This window comes from Cebus imitator, unplaced genomic scaffold (assembly GCF_001604975.1).
Source record: "Cebus imitator isolate Cc_AM_T3 unplaced genomic scaffold, Cebus_imitator-1.0 Scaffold23, whole genome shotgun sequence".
In the NCBI taxonomy this organism is placed as follows: Eukaryota; Metazoa; Chordata; class Mammalia; order Primates; family Cebidae; genus Cebus; species Cebus imitator.
Window position 1 is genome coordinate 2,668,800 of NW_016107338.1, and position 21,779 is coordinate 2,690,578.

The 21,779-nt window shown below is 47.8% G+C and overlaps 1 protein-coding gene and 1 pseudogene across 3 annotated transcripts; both read right to left on the reverse strand.

The window, feature by feature from the left end:
* Nucleotides 1-3,104: 3,104 nt before the first annotated feature.
* NAGK (N-acetylglucosamine kinase) lies at nt 3,105-14,004 on the reverse strand. Of its 3 annotated transcripts, none has more exons than XM_037736144.1 (10): nt 13,941-14,004; nt 11,707-11,791; nt 11,454-11,552; nt 10,485-10,626; nt 9,582-9,692; nt 8,757-8,869; nt 6,767-6,854; nt 5,695-5,792; nt 4,410-4,488; nt 3,105-3,428 (listed from the first exon to the last, which is right to left on the reverse strand). In XM_037736144.1, exons 3-10 carry the CDS (start codon nt 11,511-11,513, stop codon nt 3,238-3,240), a joined length of 882 nt encoding a protein of 293 aa, XP_037592072.1. In that variant the 5' UTR covers nt 11,514-11,552; nt 11,707-11,791; nt 13,941-14,004; the 3' UTR covers nt 3,105-3,237. The 3 variants fall into 3 exon arrangements, with proteins under 3 accessions (XP_037592072.1, XP_017377495.1, XP_017377496.1); XM_017522006.2 differs by lacking the exon at nt 13,941-14,004 and adding an exon at nt 13,570-13,878; XM_017522007.2 differs by lacking the exon at nt 13,941-14,004 and adding an exon at nt 13,220-13,620.
* A 2,418-nt stretch (nt 14,005-16,422) lies between these two features.
* Nucleotides 16,423-16,904, reverse strand: LOC108299629 (annotated as a pseudogene).
* Between the last annotated feature and the right edge of the window lie 4,875 nt (nt 16,905-21,779).

Consider the following 21,779-nt stretch of genomic DNA (forward strand, 5'->3'; position numbering starts at 1 on the left):
AGCTAATTTTTTGTATTTTTAGTAGAGACGGGGTTTCACCATGTTGACCAGGATGGTCTCGATCTCTTGACCTCGTGATCCACCTGCCTCGGCCTCCCAAAGTGCTGGGATTACAGTCTTGAGCCACCGCGACCGGCCTATGGTGTTTTAAAATACTATAGTTGTATGTGTTTTTGTGTTTATATGGTTTATTAGAATGCAACTTCCTTGAAGAGGTGGATGGTATATTCTTTTTTTTTGAGACAGAGTCTCACTCTGTCACCCAGGCTGGAGTACAGTGGTGCGATCTTGGCTCAGTGCAACCTCTGCCTCCTGGTTTCAAGCAATTCTCCTGTCTCAGCTTCCCAAGTAGCTGGGATTACAGACACCTGCCACCATGCCCAGCTAATTTTTGTATGTTTAGTACAGACAGGTTTCACCGTGTTGGTCAGGCTGATCTTGAACTCTTGACCTCAAGCGATCCACCCGCCTTGGCCTCCCAAAGTGCTGGAATTACAGGCGTGAACCACCATGACCAGCCTGGTGTACTTATTTTTAATGCTTAGAGTACTCACGACACTTATAAGACATTCAGTAGTTTGCTGAATAAATGGGACAGATGAGGCTGTACTATCCCTGAGATGACACAGGGAGACAAAGCAGTGCCAGCCTCATTCCAGTGCTTGTTCCAAGCTCTCTTGTCTCCTCACATGGCTGTAACTGGTTCAGATGAGACAAATGTATACATCTCTAATGCCTTGGATATGCAGAATTCCCTGAATTGCTCCAGATAGCTTGTTGAGGGACACTGCCTGTAATCCCAGCACTTTGGGAGGCTGAGGCGGGTGCATCACTCGAGGTAAGGAGTTCGAGACTAGCCTGGTCAATATGGCGAAAACTTTCTACTAAAAAAATACAAAAAAAAAAAAAAATTAGCAGGGTGTGGTGGTGCATGCCTGTAATTGCAGCTACTTGGGAGGCAGAGGTAGGAGAGTCACTTGAACCTCCTGCCTTTGCCTCCCAAGTAGCTGGGAAGGTAGAGGTCACAGTGAGCAGAGATCACACCACCACACTCCAGCCTGGGCAAGAGAGCAAGACTCCGTCTCAAAAATTAGATTAAATTAAATTAATGATTTTCTGCACTACAAGCTGTGTAATAACTTAATGCTTAATAACTGGGGAGGAAGTGACCTCATCACGTCTCCTAAACGTGACAGGAACTAGGAACACATCAGACCTATGCACTTTCATACTGCCTTTTTTCAACAGTTATATTCTGAGACTAAAAAAGTCAAGATGTGCTCCTCTACTAAAACCTCCGCTGTCCAATTGGAATTATAGTCTAGACAATTCTAAAGACAAGTGATAGCCATCTTCTGAAGAACAAAAGTAGGTATCAGTAATTACAAACTCTTTTCACCAAAATACTGTTTGATCTTCATCCTGAGAGTGTATTTTAAAAAATGTCCAAAGCTCACTACGCATTCATAACCCAACAGTATTATCAGGACTGTGGGATATAGCAAAGATAGCTCTGCTGTGTCCTTGTTCTCTCTGCAAACTTTTTACCAGGTGCTGGACTGGAGACTTCCTGAGTGCGAGACCGCAGTGATTTGGTCATAGGTGGATGGGAAGATGGCTGGCTGTTCTTTCAGAAGGGACCTGGCTGGAGTTCTTCTTGCTCAGAACTCCAGCTTGCAGCATTGGGCTAGAGCTGATGGAAGGAGAGCTGTTACCTTTCTGTTCTACATGAATGCTACACTGTGAAAGAACAGTGTCATCTGACTTGAGTGACAAGGTAGTATTGAAGACGCCTTAGAGGGCCTAATCAGAACTTAGCAGCTGTAGCGTAGAACTCCCTCAAGTGCAGATGCTGGCCCTCTGCAGCAGAAATTACTCCAGCTGTTTAGTATAATAGAAATAAAAATTCCCCATCCCTCCTTAACCTATTATTATCAGATACCTTAGGGCAGGGGAGGGGAGAAGACAGAAACCCGATTTTAAAACAAACTCTAGAATAACTGATGTCTGTTAAGTTGGAGAACTGATGTGCAGGACACGATCCATGCCTCCTCGTAAAACAGCTAGAGCGGCGGCTATTGTGGATCAAGACTGCTGCCTTCAGTCTTTACCAAGCAGCACAGGCAGTGGAACAGAAGCTTCAGGCTTGTCTTCACAGTGAACTATGGTATCTGGAGGACAGCAATCTTGTCCGGTCTTCACTGATGCCCTCGTTCCCAGGGCCACACAACAAACACAAAGTGTCTTGCTGTAAGCAGAGCCAGGCTAGTAGTAGCCAGGAATAGGTGAGTGGTGCCTAGTTGGTCTTCTTGGATCTCAGCAATCCTTGTAACCTTTCAAGAACTCATTCATATGAAAAACTGGCAAAATGTCCTGCTTACCTGCAATTACTAAATCCAGTGAGGTAAGGATGCTCCCAGTCTAGAATTGTACGCTGGTCCCTTTGGAGTCCCATGAGGGGTGTGATATGCCTAAGGTCCTCCCTGTGATGGTCTGCATGGCAGACACTTGGTTCTGGTGACTGTGGTCACACAGGGATCATTACACATTTGACACAACAGGAGAAGACAGGCCACAGGTTAACTGGTAGCCACACAGTGCGTGTGTGTGGTAATGTGGGGGAAGGGTATCACACAGATAAATTGTCTGCCCAAATGCATGCTGAGTGGATGCAGATCACACCTGGGGGCGGGGATTTTTTTTTTTTTTTTTTGAGACAGAGTTTCGCTCTTGTTACCCAGGCTGGAGTGCAATGGCGCAATCTCGGCTCACCGCAACCTCCGCCTCCTGGGTTCGGGCAATTCTCCTGCCTCAGCCTCCTGAGTAGCTGGGATTACAGGCACGCGCCACCATGCCCAGCTCATTTTTTGTAGTTTTAGTAGAGACGGGGTTTCACCATGTTGACCAGGATGGTCTTGATCTGTTGCCCTCGTGATCCACCCGCCTCGGCCTCCCAAAGTGCTGGGATTACAGGCGTGAGCCACCGTGCCCGGCGGGGCGGGGATTTTAAACCTTGGACTAAATCCACCCTGAGCCCTCCGGGATATCTGCTGGTAGTTGCACTGAGGATGTACACAGCACGTGTGTCGGACAACGCAGTCCAATTGGGGAGTGGATAAAGTGCTTTTATTTTCTTCCATGTGTGTTTTTGTAAAAAGGAAAAAGGAAGCAAAAGACTCCTTCCTTCCAAACCCAGTATCTACTGAGCTTGGAGTGGGTGGAGCTGGGACCAGGCCCCTAGGAAAAGGTGTAGGAATAGAAGGCAATGGCATTGACGCTATAGTCCATGGGGAGGTGGTGCCCGACGTGCCTGGCCCCTAGGCTGGCCCCACCCAGAGCGGAGGAGTACTTCAGCTTCATCAGGGTAAAGCTGGAAAAATAGTTCTGAGCCTGGATCTCTCTGCCCTGGGTCAGCGCCGAAAGAAAACCTGGAAGGAAGAACAGAAGGACAGAGGTAAGAGGAGACCAGCAACCTGTATGGGACCAGGAAGAAAGAGAGATAAGGATGCCCAGACCTTGAGGTACTCTTGTAGAGGTGCTGGAGGGGCCCACATGCCAAATCCCTGACACACAGGGTACACTGGGTACTTGCATATTGGAGCCAGCAGCACAGGGGGCCTGGCCTCCTCTCAGCTCCAGAGGACCCAATGCCAGCAACTCCATGGTAGCAATGGGAGTCCTAGAGCTACTTCAGAATGTCCAGGGGAAATCGTCCAACTGCCTAGCATAAGGCTGCCAGGGCTAAGAAGGCAGGCCTCTTTTTTTCTGGGTAGGATTATGCTGACTAAGGATGTCACCACAGGTTATCCCACGCCAGTCAGTGCTCTGATTTTAAGTTAGATCAGTCTTCAATTAACTTTTTAAAAGTGGCTACTAGGCTGGGTGTGGTGGCTCACGCCTGTAATACCAGCACTTTGGGAGGCCAAGGCAGGCAGATCAGAAAATCAGGAGTCCGAGACCAACCTGGCCAACATATGAAACTCCGTCTCTGCTAAAAATACAAAAATTAGCCGGGCATGGTGGTGTGCACCTGTAGTCCCAGCTACTCAGGAGGCTGAGGCAGGAGAATTGCTTGAACCTGGGAGGCAGAGAGTGTGGTGAGCCGAGACTGCACCACTGCACTCCAGCCTGGGCAACAGAGTGAGACTTTGTCTCAAAAAAAAAAAAAAAAAAAAAGTGGGTACTATTTAATAAATCATTTGGAATACAACATCTTTTCAAGAGTTCAAGGAAGGTGGATGGGACATTATTAAAGGGCCCAATGGCAGAGTGAGGTTGGGGCATCAGTGTCAAGTCTAGACCTCAGGGTCCAGGGAGTAGATTCTCTCTGGGGCAAGCAGCTTTCCTGGGCCACCTCCTCTCCAGCCCCATCCCGTGTCCTTACCCTTCCCACCTCCCCCCAGGCTCACCTTCCTTCAGCAGTTCCCAACTCTTCCACACAGAGCCCACACACAGGATGGGGAGGCCAATCTCGCCCTGGAACAAGACCTAGGTGGAGAGCAGAAAATGCATACAGGGGCCAATCTAGCCTCTCCAGTGCTGAAGGCAGGAATTTCCTATGACCAACCCACCCTATCCCATTTTTTCTCCCTCAAGCCAAGAAACAGAAGATAGACTCAGGAAAGGAAAAAAGGGAGGAAAATAGGAGAGACTTATAAAGGCCAAGGAGAGAAGAGGAAGGAAAAAAGAGGTAAGCAACAATAGGGAGGAAGGAAAGAGAAAAGTGAGGAAAATGAACAGAAACATGACTGAACGAAAGGGGACAGGCCAGGCGTGGTGGCTTATGCCTATAATCCCAGCACTTTGGGAGGCCAAGGTGGGTGGATCACTTGAGGTCAGGAGTTCGAAACCTACCTGGCCAACGTGGCAAAACCCTGTCTCTACGAAAAATACAGAAATTAGCTGGGCATGGTGATGTGTGCCTATAATCCCAGCTACTGGGGAGCCTGAGGCATGAGAATCGCTTGAACCTGGGAGGTGGAATGGGAGGCAGAGTTTGCAGTGAGCAGAGATTACACCACTGCACTCCAGCCTGGCTGACAGAGTGAGACTATGTCTAGAAAAAAGAAAAAGAAGCTGGATGCTGTGGCTCAGGCCTGTAATCCCAGCACTTTGGGAGGCTGAGGCAGGCGGATTACAAGGTCAGGAGTTCGAGACCAGCCTGACCAACACGGTGAAACCCCATCTCTATTAAAAATACAAAAATTAGCTGGGTGTGGTGGCAGGCGCCTGTAGTCCCATCACCTTAGGAAGCTGAGGCCCGAAAATCGCTTGAATCCAGGAGGCGGACGGAGGTTGCAGTGAGCCGAGATTGCACCACTACACTCCAGCCTGGGCAACAGAGCGATAGTCTGTCTCAAAAAAAAAAAAAAAAAAAAAAAAAAAAAAAAAAAAAAAAAAAAAAAAAAAAAAAAAAAAAAAAAAAAAAAGAGAAAGAAAGGGGACAGCACATGCACACATGCACATTAAACCAATTTACTATATATAAATATAGGTTACAGGCCAATTACAGAGGGGAGCACTTGACCAAAGAACTTTTTTGTTATAGACATTCTGCAGAATGTTTCTCAGACCCTAAGTTCATTTAAAATAGTATCCAACTTACATACGGTTTGATGGGATAGTCCCATCCCCAGTGGGAAAGGACCACTCCTGGCCCAGCAGCTCCCCACCTTCACTCCCACCTCAACTCACCGGGTCAATCTCAGGCAACACTGCTACGACGTGTCTGCCCAGCATCTCCCCAGCCTTCCTGAAGATATAGCGGGAAAGGGGGTCTCCCTGCTGAGCACCTGGAGTAGGGAGGATGGAAGAATGGAACTGGTGAGAAATGAGGGAGCTGCCAGTCCTGAGCTATTCTCTATCTGTTGCAAGGGAGCCACCATGAAAGCACCCTGAGCTAGCAGGAGTCTACTGCAGGATGGATGCCCACCTCGTGGCACGTGCAGAAGCAAGTCTCCACTGACACACACACCAGCTACCTCCCTCTGTGGGGAGGTGCCCTGTATAGAGGTGCTCACTCAGGTCCCCAACTTAGGAAGGGAGGGCAGCTGCCACTAAAGGAGTATACTGGCACCTGGTTTGTATACAGCTCACAATGAATTACTGTAAGTCTGTTCCTGAGGCTGTCAGCCCTGGGTACCCAGGACCCTAGTTGAACGGCTGGCTGGTACTCCTGTCAGTGCCTTCCACCCACTTCCAACAGTCTGCTGTTGGTTACCCTGTTCCTGGCTCTCTTCTAGAAGGGACTCAGTCCAGCAGGATCTAAGAGAGCCCTAGAATGCCCTGAGGCTGCAGGAACCCAAATTAAGGCACTATGGGCCTTACAGTAGAGAAAGAGCAACATACAGATATATAAGCCAGCATATGAACTGATATATAAGTTCAGCATCCCCTGACACCCAACAAAATCTGCCTAACCTCTCTAAAGTCCCCTAGTTGAGTATAATTGGCTAGGGAAAAAAAGTTACAGATGTGTCCAAAGGATAACTGCTTCATAAATTTAATAGAAACAGGCATACAGCCTATACAAACCATGATAGCTATTACAGAGAAAAACACAGGTAATACAAAACTCAACACAACCCAGGTGCCCTTCTGCCTCCACCCCGAGGCCCACCACCACCAAGGTCAGTGATGGCAGAGAACTGAGGTCGCTTGGTGAGAGCAAATTTGTTGTCCAGTCCTGTCCGAACCCCACTCCAGCCCCCAACTGAGGATGTCTTTGGAGAACAAAGCCAGATAAAACCCACCCCGCCTCCAGTACCTTCTGCAATTTTCCGGCAAAACCCAGCAAATCTGCATTTATCAAAGTCCCTATACAGGTGGGTGAGTACTCCTAGCCGATCTGGCACCTGAGAGATGGAGAAAGGGGACAAGAGAGTCATCAGAAGCAAAAGAAAATCCCCAATCTGTCCACCACAGTTGGCCTTCCTAATGTTTCTACTGTTGGAAATGCTAGAATCATTTTTTTTTTAACTCCAAAATACAAAGATTTGAGATTTCTCATTTGAGAAGAGTTCTTTATTTCCCCAACATGGATTTCATTATTTTACAGGTTAGTTTGAAGGCAGCACAGAGAACAGTGTTTTCTACAGTTTTCACCGAAGTGTTTTCTATAGTTTCTTAAGCTGCTCTTTTTTTGTAATTTTTTTTTTTCTTTTTAGAGACAAGGTCTTGTTGTTGCCTAGGCTGGCCTTAAGCAATCCTCCCATGTCAGCCTGCTGAGTAGCTGGGTTGGGGTTTTCTTGAAAAGAATTATTTGGTCAAAGGAATCTAAGGAATATTACACATTGAAACTCTCCCATGGGGAGTCACAATGCACATTAGCAAATTAAAGGCTCTGAGAAGTTCTGCCATCAATAAATCAATTTGTTTCTCCCAAAACTTACTTGACCACAGAAGGTAGGTCCTTCCAATCCCAACAAACTTACACACCTTTAACACCTCTAAGGTCCTGAGGAACCAGTGGTTCTCCAGAATACATTTTTTTTTTTTTTTTAAATGAGACAGAGTCTTGCTCTGTCACCCAGGCTGGAGTACAATGCTGTGATCTCAGCTCACTGCAACCTCTGCCTCTTGGCTTCGAGCTATTCTCCTGCCTCAGCCTCCCGAGTAGCTGGGATTATAGGTGCCTGCCACCACGCCTCGCTAATTTTTGTATTTTTAATAGAGATGGCATTTCACTATGTTGGCCAGGCTGGTCTTGAACTCCTGACCTCAAGTGATCCACCTGCCTTGGCCTCTCAAAGTGTTGGGATTACAGGTGTGAGCCACCATGCCTGGCCCACAGAATATATTTTAAGTAAATGTCTGAGGGAGTGGGCGGTAAAACTTGAGTACCTACAGCAATGTACTAAGCATGTTATATACTATCTTATTTGATCTTTGTCACAACCCTATAAGAATGACTAAAGGATAGAAGATGGAGGAGTGACATATCAGTGGAGTTTAGAACCAACTGGCTGAGTCGGGATAGCTTAATAGTTGCTAAATGCATTTCCTACAACACCTGCTTATCCAGCAATTTCTCTTCCTGGTCCCTCCCTATTTCTCACCTTGGCCTAGCCAGGGCTCCTCAGCTCTGAGAATCCAGGCCCTACTTCCCAGTATCTCTATTTCCCTTCCTTGGTCCTCATCCTGGTGTCAGACCCAGTCCACCTACATGGCTGGATAAAAGACGAACTGGGCCTCACAGGTAACTATCAAATAAACTGATTGGCCTTGTCCTCTTCCTTTCACCTTCTCTTCTGCCTTTTACCTCTGGTTCCGCTAAAGGCAGGTGCTTCCTAATTTACTGCAAATGAACACAGAACAGATAAGAATAGCCAATCCCCAATGCCCTGGGGAGGATGATGCATCTCCCCCAGAACTCTCCCTGTCCACCTCTTCAGGGGCTCTCTTGACCCAAACAGAGCAGAAGAGCTCAGCCCAGGGCATCCATTAAACTCTACCTGCTATCTCTGCCCCTGACCTGCACTTTTCATTCTAGCCTAGAATGCCATTGCTTTCACCTCCCAGCAGGTTCTAGCTGCCCAGGAATGAAGTCTGGCTAATCACTTGTCCCTAAACCACCCCTTTCTCATGACTGACACCCTCCTAGAATGCACTGCCCACATCACTGTGAACGCTGTCCTCATCCACAACTCATCTTATTTCCTGCCAGCCCACCCAGGCACCCTCTGCATCCTCTCTTACTTGGAGTGTTTCACTGCCCTACCCCAGATGTGTGTGTTTACTGGGAGCAGGAGGAGTACCTGGAAATAGTTGAACATGGCCTGTTTGACATAGCCGATATCATGAGGAGCCGCCTCTAGGTTGTCGATGGAGTCAAACACTATTTTCACTGCTTGGTGTGCGATCCAGTAGGCTGCAGGAAACAGAGAGAGCTAAGAAGATGGGAGCAGTCACCTTGAGCTCATGAGGAAGGAAACTCAGATCCAGATAGGTTAGTGATCTTGAGTTTTATACAAATTTGGTTTTCTGATTCCCAACGGGGGTTGGGGGGGAACGGGCGCATCTCTAATCAAACTGTATCTGACTGACCAAGATAAGGGAAAATTGGAGGGGAAGACAGAATAGGTGAGGCTGTGTCACACCAGCTCCTACCCAAAGATGAGACAAGGTCAGTCTGTTGTCACAAACAACACTGGAGTCACTGCCACGAACTGGACCTCAAGGGTCCCTATGAAAATATACACATGCCACCTATAGAGAGGTGATGGTGGCAAGGGCTTCTCAACCCCTTTCCCCCTAGCAGACTGGTATGGCAGTTCCTGGCATCTATGGCCTTACCCTCAGTTTCAACTTCTCCCTAAGGACTCCAAGCCAACGCAGGCAGGCCCCTGTGCTGAAGGATGAATCTGAGTCCTGGGTGCAAGTCACTGCTGGAGAGCAGGGTCAGCAGCTAGTCCAGCATTTGCACCTCTATGATCTCAGTCATCCTGCACGTGGAATGGCCAGGTTCAGAAGCTGTCCCCAGGAAGCCCCAAAGGCTCAGAGTCAAGGGTAGAGAGAGAAAGACCGGGAATGAAGGAAGGGGCAGATCCAGGACTCGGAGCTAGGCTGGTCAGTGAGCTCACCTGAACCCTCATCACCCATCATATGGCCCCAGCCGCCGCAGCCACTCTCAGAGCCATCAGGGTTGATGAGCCTGCAGTTGGAGCCTGTTCCAGAGATAAGCACAATTCCACCTGGGGAAAGGAAATGGGAGGCTCAGTGTGGCCAAGGCCTGGCACAGAGCAACAGCTTGCAACTGTGGAGACAGGACAGAAACCAGCCCCAGGCAAGGGATCACCACCCAGTGCTGTAGAGGAGAAGACTGAGCCCAGCTAGTTTCCTGCCTGAGGGTCAGGGCCTGGGTCTCAGAAAAACTCCAATCCCCTAATGCCCCTGTCTAGGGGGACACAGAGAAACACAAGCCTGCACCTCTCAGAGGGAAGGTGGCTCCTTCCCCAGCCAGCCTTCTGGTGACTCTGCCTGCTCTACTGGGATGGTGCTAGACCCCATTCTCACAGTGATATTCACTCATACCTGAAACCATCTTATGAATACAACTACTTCTATTTTATAGATAAGGACATTGAAACTCACAGTTTTAGAATTTCGTCAAGATGGTATAGCTGGCAAAACAGGATCTGGGATTCAAACGCCAATCCCATGACACCAGCATTCTCACAGGGCCACCCCACTTCCTCCTCAGCACTGACAGCTTCCCCAGCCTGCCTTCCTCACCACACCACCCCCAGGAGCTTCCTCGTCCACAGGGGAGTTCTGTTTGACTCTACTTGGATTCCCATCAAGAGACCTTCCTTGCTTTCCCTCCTGCTGCCTTGTCCTTGCTCTGGCAGAGACTTAGACTACTGAAAGGAGTCGAGGGGAAAGGCTGCCTTCTGGATATCTGCAGAACAAGTTTGTCAGCTATATCTAGGGGACTTTCCCAAGAAAACCAGTTCTCAATCTCACCCGTCCCTCCACTTCCTCACCATCCGGTGTAGCTGTGGCGATGGAGCCGGCGGCATCAGTGGTGATTAAGTAGCTTTCGCTCAGGTAGGGAAATCGGTCCCTCAGCTCCTCGATCAGGATTCTCACTGCGTCCTCCTGCTCCCCACCGCTCAGAGATAGGCCCTAGGCCATGTGGGAGGTGAGCCAGTGTCCAGAGCCCCAGCCCCAGCTCTTTTCTCAACCCCCTCCCCATCCTGATGCCTGATTCCTGTTCTCCACATCCAGCCATACCCTGCTCACCCAGCCCCAGTCCTCCTTTCTCCCACACAATGACCCCTCAGAAGGCTGTGGTTGCAAGAACAACCTGGACTGGGGATGGACGGAAGAGGGGATTCAACAATGTCAGCTTTGGAGCTTGGGAGAGTGTTAGCGTTCTTAACAGAAAGATCAGGCAGTGGGACAAGGTGAGAGGAGACGGAGAGGTAAGCTTGGTTTGGCGTACATGGGGTTGCCTATGTCTGCCGAACATCTCGTGTATGTTCAGGGAGTAGCTGGAGCTACCGCAACTTGGGAGAAAGAGCTGGAGTAATAATAGCTAACATTTAATTAGTGCTTATGGGTCAGGCTCTATACTAACCACTCCGCGATGTATCATGTCATTTGACTTTCCCAACAGCACTGAGGTAGCTACTATCCATATTTTCCAAATGAGGAAACTGAGGCTTAGAGAAGATAAGTAACCTACACAGGGTTACACAGATAATGAGCAGCAAGGCTGGGATTCAAACCAAGGTCTCAGCAGCTCTCCAAAGCCCTGTGCTCTTCCAACACACTTGTAGTTTGTAGGTGACAAGTGAAGCCATGACACAGGTGAGATTATGACAGTTTTGACCCCAGGGACTAAGTCTTGGAGGTCTTTCCCTCGACAGTCGTCAAACTCATCTAGTCCAAACTTGCAACCTGTCTCAGGGTCACTGATGGCTGAATCCCAGGCTCCACCCCAGACTCACCAGGCTTCGCAGAGGTACCAGAGGATCCAGCCCTGCTTTCCGTTTGGCCCTGCTGACCATCTCATTGATCCTCTCCACACACTTGTCCGTCCCGATCAGCTGGCCCCAATCAAGGGAAGGAGGAGTTACAAAGGCTTGCAGAAGCTGTGTTGCCCCTACAGGCTGCTCTATGAGCCCCAGCCACCACCTCAACAGGAATTACAGAGAATAAAATCAGAACCAAGCCCTCTGGTCCCCTCGGTGTGGTTTTTACCCAGTGGTTTGTGCTCAGTCCATCTGCTTCTGCCAGGATCTTCCCATCCTCTGAGACTAAAAGGACCTTGGACCGTGTGCCTCCCCTACAGAACACAAGAGGGCACTCAGTCTTGCTCGGAAAAACCCACCGACAGAGCTAAGCTTGTGCGGTCCACACTGGCAGAGCCTAGTGTGATGGAGGAGACAGCTTCAACAAACTCAATCACTTCTCCCAAACCCACCTCTATGGTTCAGTGTTTGTGTGCTCTTTAACTGAAACATAATTCTCACTCCTCTTCCCTTGGGGATGTCCTCCTTATCCTGCAAGACTCTACTTACACTTTACCTCGTCCTTGAAACCTTTTCTGAGGTGTGGCCCACCCCCCAAAATTAGTTAAGTCTCCATTAGTTAAACCTTGATAGTGCCCCCAAAGTTATTAAAGACTCCTCTGTATAAAGTGTGTTTAATGACTCTGTGTCCATCTGTCACTAGACTTCAAGCTCCATTGGGTCATGCTCCCAATCACTCATCCTCTCAGAACTAGCACAGGACCTAGCACAGGCAATGCTCAGCAAACACTCCTAAGGAAAATGGTATATCTCTCTGCTTCCCGTCACAACAGCTAAAGGCTGACTTTCAAGCTACCGCTGCTAAGGTCTTCAAGATACCTTTGGGAGAAATGCTGACCAGACGGCAGGGTGAGTTTATATATACTTAAGCAACTAAACCTTCAAATGTTGATTATTGGGGGGCACAGTAGTTTACCGGGATGTCTGTGGTGGTGGGATATATGTTCCTTTATAGATCATTACTTTTAGGAATGGCAGAAGAGGACACTGAAGATTGCTCATCAAACTCAAAGAGACATGAAATTTCAAGGGGGTAGTTAATACATGAGGTGGCAGATTAAACATCTAAAAGAATATCTTGACGAACTGGAAGAAACGGGTCATATCTTACAGATGACTATAACAAGAATGAATGCAGACTCCTATACTGTTTTTAAGTTCTACAGATAAAGGATGGGAAAGATCATTCCTAACAATTCATGTGAAAAGACTTTGTGGTCTGTGGGTCAGCAGTGGCGTGTGGCTGCAGAGAAGTGAAACCAATCACAGATTCGAAAGTACAGTGCCTGACGGAGAGGACAGCCACTCCCATTATTCCCTGATTTGACACACACGGATTCACAGAATGTTGCCACTGGCAGGGCACAGTGATCCTATTTATCCCTATCCTCACATTGAACATATGGTAACTGAAGCCCAGAGAGGGCAAATATCTTGTCCATAGTCATACCCAGTGGCAGAGCTATTACAAAAAGTTCAGTAAACAAGCATCTGAGCAGAAAAATGCAATGCAGTGTAGGCAGCATGGAAAGCCAACAAGGATGGAGCGGTTTTCAGACATCAGGACAACCTAGCACTCTGGCTCGCAGCTGCTCCAGCTCCCGGATAACCTCCAGCCAAGATCTTTGTCCCTCTTCTCCCCACTCCCACTCCCCACCCTGCCCGGCTCAACAATTTCACACCTGACACCTGTTCTGCAAAACTCCGTCCGAAGTCAGGAATAGGGAAAAGGAGCTGCTTCTCCAACTGAGGACAGCCGAGTGCGTCTTTCATGGGAGAAAGGGGCGTGGTTCCACCATGAAATACAAAGGATCCCCCCACCCGGGGTGTGGCCGTGGCACACGCAGAGTCCCCGCAAGGCATACGGCCGCGCGCGCCACGGCGCCCCTGCGCGTGCACACACCTATTCTTCGCAAGGCCCCGCCATCCAAAGTGGCCAGAAGCCGAGGCGCGAGGCCAGCAGCCAGCCAGCTTGCCCATGGCTTCCCGCCCCGCCCTCGGGCCCAGGCTCCCTCCGCCGGGCAGCACTCACCCCTCCACACCCCCATAGATCGCGGCCATTCTTCAGCTATCGTCGCCGCTGGTCCAGCAGTTTGCTTCCCTCCTCACCTAACGCTTCCCTCCCTCCAGCTGGCTGGGCACCGCCCCGCGTCCCGTGACCGCCTGCGCAGCCAGCTGACTCCCAGTGCGCGAGCATGCGCGGGGCGGGGCGCCGGTAGGAGCCGTAAGTCTCTGCATCCCTCAGGCTGGCTCCGGGCGGACGTCGCCTGTTGGCCGGCCGGCCGGCCGACCGACCGATTGCGATCCGCAGCGGCCCCCTCCCTTCTTCTTGGATCGTGCTTCCAGAGATGTACACTCATCTCAAGCGGTGGAACCAAAGAGGGGTGTCTGGGGCGGTCGGACCCTTAGGACACGTCACTGCCTTGTCTCCCCTTAGCGTCCGGAATTTGCGGACAGCCCAACGTTGTGTCGCGCTGCGCGTGCGCACTGCTCTTGGGCCACGTAGGTTGTGACGCACTTTCGGCCAGACCCCCGTGAATCTGTGGGCTCAGGGACCTGCGCCAGTGGGCCTGTTACAGAAATTAATGTTCAACCCGACATCTGCCAGGCGAAGGCATATCACACGGTCACACACGAACACCCGCGGAGAATTGTTGCCCTGCGCTCGTGTGAATGCACTGAACCAGGAGGAACTGGGACTGAAACGGGGACAAGCCCTGGAGGCGGTCCCGGCACCCCTGGGGAGGGAGCCTTCACCCACCCAGTTTAGTTCTTGTGGAGGATATTTACAGGGACCTAGCCTACTGGGAGAACTAGCAGATAGGGCTTTACAAGATTTTTAATTGCCTTTCAGCCCGCACCCCGCTCCCGGTCCTTGCATTGTGTCGGGTAAGGGAAGGGGATCCCCAGGGCTGCAAATACTGGCCAGGTCAGGAAGAGCTGTGGCTCCTGAGGGCCTCCTCTGTCTCCTCTGGGCAGTTCTGGGCCCGCAAGGAACAACTTCGCGGGCCAAAAGGGCAGTCAGCTGCCCTTGGCATCTCTTCGGGAAGATCAGCTGGCCTGTCGCTGGTCCAACTGAGTCGTCCTTGACTGCCTGCCGTCTTCTGGTAGAGAAACCGCTGATAGTCTGCTGTGTCTGGTTATGCTCTAGTGAGAAAATTTGGCTTTTTAAGCTTCCTCATTTCCTACAGTACCACGTTGTAATTCACAAGAGTAAAAAGAGTAAAATGACTCTATATCATGTATTCATTTGCAGAATATGTGTACATCATATATTCCATATCAGATGGAGAATATAATGAGGGTAGGATTTTTTAAATACCTGCCTACGGCACTTTTATTCACAGCACATTAAAGCTGGAAGATTAACATACATTTTTAAAATAGAGTTAATAGATTCTGGTGGGATTAAACGGCAGGATTTTTGAAGACTAGATTGTAGGTGGATTTTGAAATAATTGTTTCTCTCCTGCACTGGTGCAATGAGCCAAGGGACCTATGTGTACGATAATACTAAGTTTGTATTGCTTGTTTAGACAAGCAAAAAGGAAAGTGACCAGGTTTAAGACAAGAATTGAGTTCACCATTTACTAGCTGGATGATCTTAGGTGACTTACAGGTAATTGCTGCAGCCTCTCCTCTACAAAATGGAAGTGATAAATATCCACCTGCTGGGGCTAACACAAAATTCAAATGCCAGAAGACTTTTGGCAGCCATAAAGTACTTCACAGATCTTACCTAATTCGTATTTACATAACCAATTAGTGTGTGCTCCTACACAGTATCCATATGTGATTACTGAGCACTTGAAATGTGGTTAGTCCCAAATGAGATGTGCTGCTGATGTAAAAGACACACAGGATTTCAAAGACTTAGTACCAAAAAGAGGGTAACTTTTATGTGAATCAGGTATTAAAATGATAACATTCTGGGTACAGTAGGTCAAGATTATAGATTACTAAAATTAATTTTGCTGATTTTTAGTGTCACTATTAGAAAATATAAAATTTTAGGCCGGGCGCGGTGGCTCAAGCCTGTAATCCCAGCACTTTGGGAGGCCGAGGCGGGTGGATCACGAGGTCAAGAGATCGAGACCATCCTGGTCAACATGGTGAAACCCCGTCTCTACTAAAAATACAAAAAATTAGCTGGGCATGGTGGCGCATGCCTGTAATCCCAGCTACTCAGGAGGCTGAGGCAGGAGAATTGCCTGAACCCAGGAGACGGAGGTTGCGGTGAGCCGAGATTGCGCCATTGCACTCCAACCTGGGTAACAAGAGCGAGACTCCGTCTCAAAAAAAAAAAAAAAAAATATAAAATTTTGACCACATTGTATTTCTGTTTTAGAACCCTGTTTTGTCTCCATCTGGACCATAATATTTCAAAGTTACTGAGTGCCTATTTATGAAATAAATAATGGCCATATAATTGATTTAAAGAAGAAAGTGGCATTGAATAAATACATTTATATTGTACACTATAACTCTTTAAAGCTATTTAATGTACCTTTATCTTGTTTGATATGTACCTTTATCTTGTTTGATCATCCGGAAAACCTTATGAGAATGACAGTTTTGTTCTTGTTGTTGTTGTTTTTTGAGACAGAGTCTCACTTTGGCCCAGGCTGCAGTGCAGTGGCGCAATCTCAGCTCACTGCGACCTCTGCCTCCTGGGTTCAAGTGATTTTCCTGCCTCAGCTTGGATTACAGGCATGTGCCACCACGCCTGACTAATTTTTGTATTTTTAGTAGAGACAGGGTTTCACCATGTTGGCCAGGCTAGTCTTGAACTCCCAACCTCAAGTGATCTGCCTGCCTCGGCCTCCCAAAGTGCTGGGATTACATGGGTGAGCCACTGTGGCAGGCCAAGAATGACAGTTTTCTTTTTTCTTTTTTTTGCAGCTTTTACAGTTTTGTTTAAACACAAAACGTGCACGTAAGCTGTCTACTCATTTTCTTCACTGCACAGCCTGGCATTGGGGTTGGTGACTCTGATGGCCAGCTGAGCATCTCTTTCCACAATGGCTTTGTGGTTCTTGGAGGAAACGTTGTGAGCGATCTTAGCACAGTAAGATTGGTTGCATATCAGCAGCACTTCCAGCTGCTTCACATGTGGACCGGGAACTTCCAGAAGCCACTGGGCAGCATGTGCTTTGTTTTCTTGTTGCTTCAGTAATCAATGTTAGTCATCAAGATCTGGCCCTTGAACCTTCTGTGAACCCTGTGGTCAGTACCTCTGGGTTTCCTCCAGTTACGCATAATTTTGACATATTGTTCTGACTGGTGCCGGATGAACTTCTTGATTCTCTTTTTGACAATCTTGGGTTTCACAAGGGTTCTAAGGGTGGCCATGATGCCAAGGAGGTGATGGCTCAAGAATGACAGATTTCTAATCACATATTCCAGGTGAAGAAATGGAGGCTCTGAAATCAAAGTAATAAGCCTAGGCTCACACAAATAATAGATGCGGCTTATTATGTGTGGGTAGTTAATATAAAGGGAAGGAAATTCAAGATGTTGCTTGATAGCAGGGTACACGAGTTTGCACTGGGCTTGCAACATCCAAGTAGCTGCTCTCATGACGCTCGCAAGGTTGATACAGTTTTTTTTTTTTTTAATTAAAAAAATTTTTTTTCTTTTTAAATTTTTTTTTTTAACTCAAAGCCAGACGGATCTAGATAAAGTTCTTTAAGAATCTGCAAGCCTCTGTCTTCTGTACTTTGTCGCCATGACGCCAGAGAGGCCATAGTTTGGGAGTCGGGGGGAAGAGTGGTAAGAGAGACAATGATAAAATATCTTTCCTCACAGATCCACTTAAGATTTTGGAACAGATGACTTTTGGTCAGGGTCCTCAACAGATTTTATTGACTTAATCAGCCACATCTGTTTTTACTCTCTACAGTATGTCCAGGGCTCAGTGCTCCACAAATAGCTTTTTTTTTTTTTGAGGTGGAGCCTTGTTCTGTCTCCCAGGCTGGAGTGCAATGGCACGGTCTAGGCCCACTGCAACCTCTGCCTCCCGGGTTCAAGCGATTCTCTTACCTCAGCCTCCTGTGTAACTGGGATTACTGGCGTCCGCCACCATGCCTAGCTAATTTTTGTATTTTTAGTAGAAATGGGGGTTTCACCATGTTGGCCAGGCAGTTCTTGAACTTCTGGCCTTGTGATCTGCCCGCCTTGGCCCCCAAAGTGCTGGGATTACAGGGGTGAGCCACTGCGCCCGGCCTTCACAAATAGCTTTGAGAATGGTTTATAAACTATAAAGCATGGTGCCGCAAACATGAGGGGTAGTAAATGCCTGATTGTGAACTAAAGAAGGGAGCAAGCAAATTCCACAGCAGAGACTAATTTTACAGAACAGAACAGGAAGAGAAAGAAAAAATAAGGAGAAGTGAAATTGTGAACTGAGGAAGCAGGAGTTGGATATGTGGTCAGGGGGCCCTCAAAGAGATCTAGTCCTTGTTGGTCTTGCATTAGAAGTTGCTGGTACATGTGTGACCTTAGCCCTGTGCTTTAAAATATTCTGGCAGGTTACTTATAGGGTGACAAATGGGAAGGGAGAGTTTGGAGAAGGAAAACACTTAGAAGGCTGGACATTGGCCCAGGTGAAGGATAAATAAGCAAGTGATGGAGGTGGGGGTGGGGGCAGAGCAGGAGTCACAGGGAGGGAGCCAGGAGGGGATCATGCTGACATCTGCCATTGATCTGGGATGAGGGAGAGAGAGGCTGGAGTTCACTTTCCCACAATGAAGGAGGCAGGGGTCAGGGGCTTCCTTACTAAGGGTGGAGGTGGGACTCTGAGGCTGGCATCTGCAAAGCAAGGGAAAGACAGCCTATGTGACTGCCAATACCAACCCAGGAGGGATGAGGGATGCCTGGGGTCCCCAGAGTGCAGAGGTAGCTATAGACAGCTGGCCTAAATGTTCTGTCCTTCAAGTCTCTTCTGCCATGTAAAGGAACTGAAAGAAAAGAGGGACCTTATCTGCCTTGAAGTTGTCCTGAGGGATATGGGGCCTCAGACCAGGGCAGCAACCTGAGCAAATCCGGTTGGTTTATTCCCTCTTATTTTCTGAGCATGTGGGTATCTATGTGTGAGCTTATACGCATGTCCTGGCCTGTGTCAATCTATGTGTAGGTGTGTATTTTTAAAATATGTTTGAACTTGTCTTTGTATATGTTTCTAAGTGACTGAATGTGTCTACAAATGCATACAGTTGAGATGACGTCCTCAGGTAATTTTCTATACTAATGTGTATACAGATTTCAAGTTAACATGTCAGTTATTGAAGAAACCTAAGCAAGCCTGCATATAAAGACACTTTTAGGCATTTGCATAAGTGTGCACCTGTAACTTGTGCTGGAGCCAGCTCACAAAGACCCTGTTTTATGTACAACTCTCCAGTTTCCATGAGGTGTAATTAAGTTGGTAGCTTGAAATCACCACGGTGGGAGTATTTACACCCCAGAAATCAGTAACTGCTATGACTCAGGTGGTGGTTGTTGTTTTCCAGAAAGCTGGCTGTTAACACTTGCTAGCACACCGCTGGGTAGGTATATGCATGAGAATGTCCATGGTCTGTGTATATTAGTGTGTAAGCACACACTGCATATGAAAGTGTGTACCTGTGTAGTGGCTCCAATGTTATATAGACTGCAAACTCAGGGGTACAAAAAAATAACCTTTTCCACAACCTGACTTGATTTGTGACTCAGTCTTCCACTCTCCCTAAAAGCAGAAAGCTTCATCTAGTTAATCACTTACAGGTGAACTAAGTCATTTCAAGTTTCACCTTAGGTCCAACACTTGTCCTCCTCCTCTCGGCTCACCAGGGTGACCTGTGACGGCCAGGGTTAAACAGCATTACAGCAGCAGTCAGGAGAGGCATCTAGTAGCCTCTGCTGAGATGTGCGGTTTTCCCACTGGGGAGTTTGGTCATTGGTGTCCAGTCTCCTGACATCTGCTAAGATTCCCAAGACCCCATGAGCCCTCCAGTTGCCCAGTCTATACTGCCATTTTGGGAACATATCTCCTTGTCAGGTGTCAGGGATGTTTATGTCTCTTTCATAGTGCCTGACTATACAGTACTCTGGAAGATAAAGTGTATGTCCATTTTACAGTGGCAGAAATGCTCAGAGGTTAGAAGCCAGATTGCCACAACGCCCTGTGAATTATGGGCACTAGTATATACTTTTGGCCATGATGGATTATGATGTTGGTGCTTGAATAATCAGAATCCCCTATTCCATCATTGGATCCTGCACCAACTGTGACCTCTCCTATGCTACGGTATGGCAGGAAACGCAAAAATAAGTATACATCCTGGTTGAACCAATATGAATTCTGTGTCATGTAAAACCATTGGAAAAAGTTTCACAGACCTCCTCTCCCCAGCCTGTCTGGTTCCTTTATCTGGATTTAGTTATCTGGTTTCTACATGGAGCCCTGGTACTGAGCTGCCAACATTGTGTGTCCCAGAATAAAGAGGCAAAGAACTCATAGCAGTGGGGTGGATTTTTCTAGAACAGACCTCCTCTGGAAAAGGTCCTGTGAAGTTGCTCCAAGGAAAGGGTGGGGAGAGGATAGAGGCAGGGGGAATCTCTTCCAGGCTCCTGCCTTGCCCATTAGCAAATGTGGGGAACCCATAGTTCGCCCTTTTATAAAATCATATTTTTTTAAGGATAGGGTCTCATTTTGTCTCCCAGGCTGGAGTGCAGTGGTGTAATCATAGCTCACTGTAGCCTCCAGCCCCTGGGTTCAAGTGATACTCTTGGCTCAGCCTCCAAAAGAGCTAAAACTAGAAGCATGCACCACCAAGCCAGGCTAATTTTTTAAATTCTTTGTAGACGTGAGGTTTCACTTTGTTACCCAGGTTGGTCTTGAACTTCTGGCCTTAAGTGATCCTCCTCCCTCAGCCTCCCAAAGTGCTGGGATTACAGGGGAGAGCCACAGCACCTGGCTGTATTTATTTTTTGAAAATAATAATAATAATAATAATTGGCTTGGTGGAGTGGCTCACACCTGTAATCCCAGCCCTTTGGGAGGGTGAGGTGGGCAGATCACGAGGTCAGGAGATCGAGACCATCCTGGCTAACATGGTGAAACCCCGTCTCTACTAAAAATACACACACACACACACACACACACACACACACACACACACACACACAATTAGCTGGGTGTGGTTGCACACACCTGTGGTTCCAGCTACATGGGAGGCTGAGGCAGGAGAATTGCTTGAACCCAGGAGGTGGAGGTTGCAGTGAGCCAAGATTGTGTCACTGCACTCCAGCCTGGGTGGCAGAGCGAGACTCCGTTTCAAAATAAATAAATAAATAAAATTTTTGAGATAATTTTAAATTCACATACAGTTGAAAGAAATACTGCAAAGAGATCTCAGTTTCCCCAGTGGTAACATCTTACACAACTATAGTATAATATCACTACTCAGATATTAACATAGATATAGTCCATCAATCAGATTTCTCCAGTTTTTATTGTACCCATTTTTGTTTCTGTTTCTGTTCTTTGAGACTGAATTTCACTCTTGTCACCCAGGTTAGAATGCAGTGGCACAATCTCAGCTCACTGCAACCTCTGCCTCCTGGGTTCAAGCGATTCTCCTGCCTCAGCCTCCGGAGCAGCTGGGATTACAGGCATGTGCCACCAAGCCTGGCTAATTTTTGTATTTTTAGCAGAGATGGAGTTTCACCATGTTGGCCAGGCTGGTCTTGAACTTCTGACCTTGGGTGAGCCACCTGCCTCCGCCTCGAAAGTGCTGGGATTACAGGTGCGAGTCATCACACCTGGCCTGTTGTACCCATTTTTATAAATATGCGTGTGTGGTTAGTTCTAGTTTTATCACACGTGTAGGTTCATGTATCCACACCGCAGTGGAGATACGGAGCTGGAACCCATCTCCAGCAGTATTCCTCCAGTTCTCCTCCTTTTCTTCTCACATTCCCTTTTTGCCCTGAACCCTGGCAGTCACCCATTTTCTCCCCATTTCCAAACTTTTGTCTTTCCAGGAATGTTATATAAATAGAATTGGGCCAGGCACAGTGACTCATGCCTGTGATCTCAGCACTTTGGGAGGCTGAGGTTGTATGATCACTTGAGACCAGGAGTTCAAGATCAGCCTAGGCAACATAGCGAGACCCCCATCTCCACATACAATTTTAAAAATTAAAATGAATTTAAAAATTATAAATGAAATCATAGAGTATGTAACCTTTTTTTACCCA